Raw genomic sequence first — 7,101 nt, forward strand, 5'->3', positions numbered from 1 at the left:
ATATATATATATATATATATATATATAAATTTTATTTTTTCTGGTCAGGTATAAAAAAGTGTAAATGATATTGGTTAAATAAAATAGTTTATATATGATTCAGGGCTTGTGCCTTTTTTCTGTTTAATAATTTTGCCAGTATTTACAAATGTCTCCAAATGTCCCTCTACCCAATGTGATGATAGATCTAACATTAACAAGGACCAACACGTTTTTCATTTATCTCAATGTTTTGTACCTTTAAATGACCAAAAAAACAAACACTTATTTTTAAAAATAGTAAATAAATAATATTGACTAAATAAAGCTGCAAAATCACTTACTTGGGTTAGTTATTAGTTACCTTTATATTTAAAAGCATGCAGGCTAAAATGGGTTACCTGACAAGAAAAACAAACTATAAAGAGTAAAAATACTCTTTTCTTGGGTTTTATTGCTTCCTTGGACAAACTGGGACTTTCTCCTACAGTATGAACATCTTCCACTGTTTCTGTTGACTTAGCAGCATGTTCACATCTGTCACTAGGAATGTCCCAGAGCTTTAGAAATGGGCAACACTAGCAAACAAAAACCTTTTAAACAGCTGCTATGTGTCAGAGTGGCTGACATGTGCTGTGACTGTCAAACAATATAGAGCCCCTTTCCCCCTGCAGACCTGCAGCTGAATGGAAAATATAAGGGTCTGAATTGGTTTGTGATAGATGTGTCTTTCTGTGATTGTAGAGTGTTACACTGAGGGTTTTGTTTTAGTGTCTATCATCAGTCATCTTTTTGCTTGTCCTTTTCACTCTCTGGCTGTTTCATCGACATCCTACACTGGGGGCTGCACTTCAGATTATTGCAACACTGTTGCTTTTAAGGTCCACGTGATTCTAACACCTCTGTATACAGTAATTAAAATAAAACCAAAGTTATTTTTAAAATAAAATGCAAAGAGAGAATTTTTAATATGAAGCATGGCCAAAGAAAGGACGGTGAATAAAGATCCTCATTAAAGATTTGATACAAATCACCACACAGGAACACTAAAAGAAAAAAAACCTTTTGTTTAAATGTTTTCCAACACTGAGATTCAGGGATGAAACTGACAATTTCACTAATCTGCACAAACAATTCCTAAATGACTTCTTACAGTGTTTGAAATGCCCACAAGCTTTTTCTGAATCTCTAGCCTGCATAACTTGGCCATCCAAGCCATCTGAAAAGCATTCTGCACTATCTGCAATCTACAGGCTTACTTATCCGTGCCAGCTTGTAATAAAATACAACTATTGCAACTTTGATCACTTTTATCACTCAGCAGCTGATGAAACTTGCAGACACAAAGAGCTGACTCGCTGATAAAATCGTGAAATTTGCCTCTTTTGTGTGTAACACCTGTTTCTTTTTGGTATTGCATAAAAAGAAATCATGTAATTAACTATGCTATCCGAATTTGAGGATTTTGCACAGTTATAATCCGTTTTAAAATTGATTTAATTTGAATTACTCACATTTGCAACCAATAAAGCAAATAACATCTCTTCTTCTCTGCAGCATGTTCTCGTGCTTGAATGTAACAATAAACTGTATAACCAATAGCAATAAATCTACTTTTCTGTGCTTTGTGTCATAAGACCTGATCGATTTTGTTGAGAGATACTTGTGTGATTGAGGAACGAAGAAGGGTCTGTTTTCAATTAGCAGTGTGGCGAGTTTTTGCACGATTCTTCAGATAAATTAAAAGGCATCGCTTTATTGTAGCGGTGAAGTCGAGCAATGAGAAATGATGCTGTGGGTCATTAGGCTCAGTGGTCCCGTTTGAGGTGGTTTAAAAGCCTCCATTATGGCCTGCGACGAGCTAAATGGACTTTCAAATTGCATTTCATGTTGCATGTGACTTAAATCCAAATATGCTCGTGGACGTGGGCCGAAGTATTCATTTAAACAGAACCGCAGTAAAGGTTGTATTTGAAGGGACTGTTGGAGCTTAATAAACTAAAGCAATTAAATTATTGGCAGATTTAAAGAAAATATTATTATTATTATTATTATTATTATTATTATTATTATTATTATTATTATTATTATTATTAAACCATATAATTGACACACACAATTTTGCGTAACGAAAATCTTTCCATTTCTCAATCTACCTGGTTAGGTTAATACATTTTCCACATCTCCAACACATCAGCACATCCTGCCACCGCAATTCTAATTTCATAATTTCAGGTTAAGAAACACTTCTCGTCATCAGACAGTCGCTCCGGGATGGAGGGCCGCGGGTGGGACTTACCGACACACTCGTTGGCCTCCCTGGCTGTGGCTCTCTGCCACGGTCTGTCGTAGTGAAAAGGTTTGCACCTGTCGCACTCGGGCCCGGCGGTGTTGTGCTTACACTCACACACCAGATTCCCGTCTCGGTCCTTTACGCACCGAGATGCGTGTCCGTTGCATTTGCATCTCCCTCCGACCTGCAGGTCCGACACTGAGTAGAAATACGAGTCCCGGGCCAGTTCCGAGTCGTCCTCATTCTCGTCGCCGAAAGTGTGCAACCTGCTGAAGATGACCTTAATGTCCGTGGCTGTGACCCAGTCCTGCAGCACCGGGGAGTTGTCAAAGTCATGCGCCGACGGTCTGCCGTCCAGCGTGCTAAAGGCGATGAGCCCGCCGGTCAGAGGGTAGATGTCGGTGTGTGAGTCCGTGCAGACTGCCTCCTGCTCGTTCTGTTTTGTGATAACGGCCCTGTTGGGCTTGTTATACATCTTCCTGCACTGGGTAGAGTAAACCTGAAAGGGTACCCAAGTTTTCCCGTAGTCCATGGACTTGTAAATAGCCATGGATTCGGGTCGGGGCGAGCAGAACTGTAGGCTCACATACGTTACCTCAAACTTCTTGCCGAGGGACAGAGTCAGGGTGACATTTTGCGGGTACTGGATGAAGTTCTCAGACTGCCAGCAGGTGAGGTTGTGAGGGTTGTTAAGATCCGTTAGATACGCTGGTGGGTGATACTTCTTGGGGTCAGAGGCGTCGCAGGTGTGACAGTTTCTGGTTTTCTCCTCTCCTGTCTCGGCAGAGGTCACCAGGCAGTAGCGACTCGGCGTCTTGCCGCAGGTACTGGACACCCTCACTTCCTTCCCGAAGGCGGAGTTGACGAAGTCCGGGATGCAGCGCCGCGGGTTGCCGTGTTCGTCGTAGCAGGGATCCGGAGGAGAGGTCTGTGCTGCAAACATGCTCATCCCGTACCCTCCAGAGGCGCTCCTGCACGACAGGGACACGGCGAGCAGCAAAACCAGCACAACATCCACAGCTCTTATCATGGTGGCTCCGTGATCCCCCAAGTGTGTCTGCAGAGTTGAGAGGGAACACAGAGAGCACGAAGAGTGAGTTATTTTAGTGATGACACAAAAATATATTAATATCTGATAAAAAAAAAATATAAGTGATAAAAAACTGGAGTATATTTATTCCTAATTTTTCTTATCTAAAATCTATAAAAGCTCACTTTACCTGAGATTTATTTTAAATAATGTAAAAGACCGGCGAAGACGCGCTACTTTTCTCACTCGCTGGTCTCGGTTTGTTTGTTTCTTCCAATCTCTTGCGTAAAAATAGAGAAACGGATGGATTTAAGAGTCGCTTGTGTCCTTATAGCAAGTCCCGCTCCTCCTGCCGGTCTTTTCAAAATTTCTCTCCCTCCCTCTCTCGCTCTCTCTCTCTCCACATATTCTCTCGCGCGGATCGGATCTTGCTTGGCACGGCTTTAGGTCAGCTCATCTTGGGTGACAGCAGGCGGAACAACGACGTCCACTGGTGGCGCTTCAGGAGACTGTTGCGGTAGTGGGGCGCAAATTACCTCAGGAGAGAAGACAGAGAAGTGTGAATCTGAGAGACCCCCCCCTCCCCAGTTGATCCGGTACTTTATGCTGGGTTGAGCACGTTTAGCAGAAAACAGTGAAATCACCCTTCCATACAGTAAAAGCCCTGCTATATCCACGAAATATTTGCAGTTTTCTTCCTCTTCTACTTCCTTTTTCTTTATTTTTGCCCAAGGCCAAACTGGTCCTAATTTACCATTTACTTTAGTATTGGCATTTCACCATTTTAAAAATGACTTAATTTCATTCTGTTATGTGTAATTATTTTTAAACGACATCAACATAAAATGTTTCAGAAGGACAAAAGGAAAGGTCTTATGTCCCTCTCAGGTTTCTGTCCACAGTGGAACAGTTGGAGGGATTAGGTTTACTTAAAATGAAACAGGCACTAAATTGTGGAGTGCGCCAATAATGTGCTCTTTTTACTATGTTAAATTCGAGTGTTTAGATTATTTGGAGAGCAATTAAGCGTTTTTTTTTTCTTGGTTTCTTATTGGAAACCAAACTGCTTCGGGATAGCAGCCATACTCAGTTGCAGAATGACGCCAGCGTTTGTACTTTCACACGGGTCGGGTCTTGAAAAATAAAACATTTGCACACCAGATTCTAGGCTTTTTTTTCTGTGCAGGGTTTCAGAATACATGCCTCTTGAGTTGGAAATCTTCTGTGACCAGCTGCTCCATGAGACCTGTTGAATATTGGCACAAAAAGTAACCGCGCCATCTTGTGCCCATAGAGGGAAACAGCAGCTCAGCGTTCAGTGACCGGCTGGTACTGTCTGTATATTCCAGGTGATGGAGGTATAACACCACGTAGAATAAAGACATTCACTGCTTAAAGGAGTGAAGGATGGGCTCTTATGATAGCCAGGTCCAGTTTTATTCGTTATCCGGGATATTGTGAGAAATTTTCAAGACATATTACCTGAAATTAACAAATTAAGGCATCAATTACTCATTTCATTCAATGCATTTTTTTACTTTTTATCTTATACTACCTACACAACAAATTCGCTTTACAAAATCAGTCAGATTGGAAAGTTTGTTAACATGCTCGAAGTTCAGGAATACTAGAAAAGCTACAAGAAAATTCACATTAAATTGTAAAAAATAATGTTTTTGTTTTTTAGGCTCCGTGCTGGTTGAATCTGAGCGCTTTTGTAGACCTCTGCATGTGTTCAGTTGTTGGCATCAGCAGTGAAATCATCAATAAAAAGACGCTGTGCCCGTTCTTTTGGCACCTGAACAAGCCCCAACAGAAGCACAACAACGTCTGACAGATGAAATGCAATTGAGATCACTGGCAGAGTTTTATTTTTGTCCATAGAATTTTGGGGGGATGTAGCCTACAAAAATATTGCTCAGTGCACTCCCAAAAGTTTATTTTTTTTCCACCTTGTGAGGAATTGACTGCTCATCCTCATGATTCCTCGTGCTGTCAGGTCCTTTGCCATTTCCTAATTTTCCCGTGGTGAGCTGCATTTCCAAAATGAAAGTTTATGGTACAGTACTAGCAAAGCATACACTTTGATGTTGCCAAAACAGAAGTCCACCTCAACCTAAAGGCAACTTAGTCAACTCTGTTGTAGATGAACTGAGATAAAAACCACAAATGAGAAACATTTAGAGGCTGAGTGTTCGTGGTTCCTGTGAATCCTTAACATTTAGGGATCGTGTTTTAAAATAATTTGAGGTGATAAAATTATTTTATACAGTATTGAAATGAAATCGTGTTTCTTTGTATTTTGCTTCTGATGTGCCAGACTTTTGTGTAATTTTGAATTGGGGTCTTGAACAAGACTTGTCCAGTATACTGACGTTCTTTCAAAGTTTTACTTCAGACATTGGCTGCTTTTTCATTTATTTTCAGTCTAGTCTTTGTACCAGATAATTTTCAGAGGAATGTTTTGTTTCCTCGTTCTTTACTTGACACTGACCTATGAATCATTTCGGCATAAAAGGGGACGTAACTTACGGTGCCACTTTTATGCTTGAATGATTCATATAACAGACAGCTTTGCATAGAGACAATTGTATTTTTAGGCCCTTTGTTAGTAGCCACCTGTCTCAAAAGCATGAAAATTTTTTCCTTCTGCCCTTTTTTTCCCAAGGTGAATCTACAAAAAATGCCAACACTCTTTCATGGGTATAAAATGGTATTCTTACATCAACAAGGTGATTCCCAGAGAGTTATTAGTAAAAAAAAACAAAAACAAAAAAACTTGTTTTATTTTGGGATGGTGTGCAGCACATCCTTCAAAAAAACTGAGGAAGTTGTGCAAAAGAAAGAAGTTGCAGGCCTAAACATAACTATCTATGATGATGAACAGTATCTGAAAGTTATGTTCTTAAGAAATGGGAAAAAATCCTGAAAAGAGTTGACGCAGGACTTGAGAGATTACCCAGCTGAAGGGCCAGATGAGACCTTTTCTGATGAAGTTTCAGGAAAACCTTATCAGAACTGGTCTCGGTGGAAGAGTGGCTGTTAAGAAGTCCTTCTTAAGGAAGGTTAACAGGGAGAAAAGCTTGAGGTATGCCAAACTACACAAGAAGTGGATATTGGTGACTACCAGTCTTATGGAGTGACTGATTCAAATGAAAGATGTTGGTTTAGCTTGTTAAAAGAAAGAGATGAGGAGAGAGGTAAAACAACGAGTGTCTACAGCCATCTGTAAAACACAGTGAAGGCTGTGTCATGGTGTGTGGCTGCATTTGAGCCGGTGGTGTTTGAGATGTAGTTAAAAATAATGGAATTATGAACACAGAAAAGTACCGTCAGAATTTGATCACCGCGCAATCTGGAAAGCATGTGACTGGCAACAAGTTTGTTTTTCAGCATGACAAACAAAGTTGTTCTGCTTCTTTGCTCATGTGTTTTAGCATTTTATCTTCAAGTTATTATTTCATGGTTTGTCTTTGGTTTTAAATCCACAAAGCAACTGAATTACACAGGAATAAAGAAAAATGCAGCACAAGAATTTCAGTTTAATTCAATTCAGTTTTATTTATATAGCACCAAATCACAACAACAGTTGCCTCAAGGTGCGTTATATTGTAAGATAAAGATCCTACAATAACAGAGAGAAAACAATCAGCTGGACCCTGTGGGCAAGCACTCGGTGACTGTAGGAAGGAAAAACTCAGACAGGAAGAAACCTCAGACAGAACCAGGCTCGGAGAGAGACAGCCATCCACCGTGACCAGTTGGGGTGAGGGGAGGGAGACAACACAAAAGACTTGCT

General features: G+C 40.4%; 1 protein-coding gene across 1 annotated transcript in view; it reads right to left on the reverse strand.

Moving 5' to 3' along the window:
* Nucleotides 1-3,760, reverse strand: part of ntn1a (netrin 1a) — a 57,215-nt gene extending 53,455 nt beyond the window's left edge. Inside the window, exons 1-2 of the mRNA XM_085410208.1 lie at nt 3,493-3,760; nt 2,279-3,329 (exon numbers count right to left, since the gene is read on the reverse strand). Of these exons, the coding sequence (XP_085266334.1) occupies nt 2,279-3,302 (1,024 nt within the window). The 5' untranslated portion in view covers nt 3,303-3,329; nt 3,493-3,760. The remainder of the gene's footprint in view (nt 1-2,278; nt 3,330-3,492) is intronic.
* Between the last annotated feature and the right edge of the window lie 3,341 nt (nt 3,761-7,101).

This window comes from Rhamphochromis longiceps, linkage group LG6 (genome assembly GCF_057381845.1).
Source record: "Rhamphochromis longiceps isolate RC_006_pf linkage group LG6, R_longiceps_female_GT1.1, whole genome shotgun sequence".
NCBI lineage: Eukaryota > Metazoa > Chordata > Actinopteri > Cichliformes > Cichlidae > Rhamphochromis > Rhamphochromis longiceps.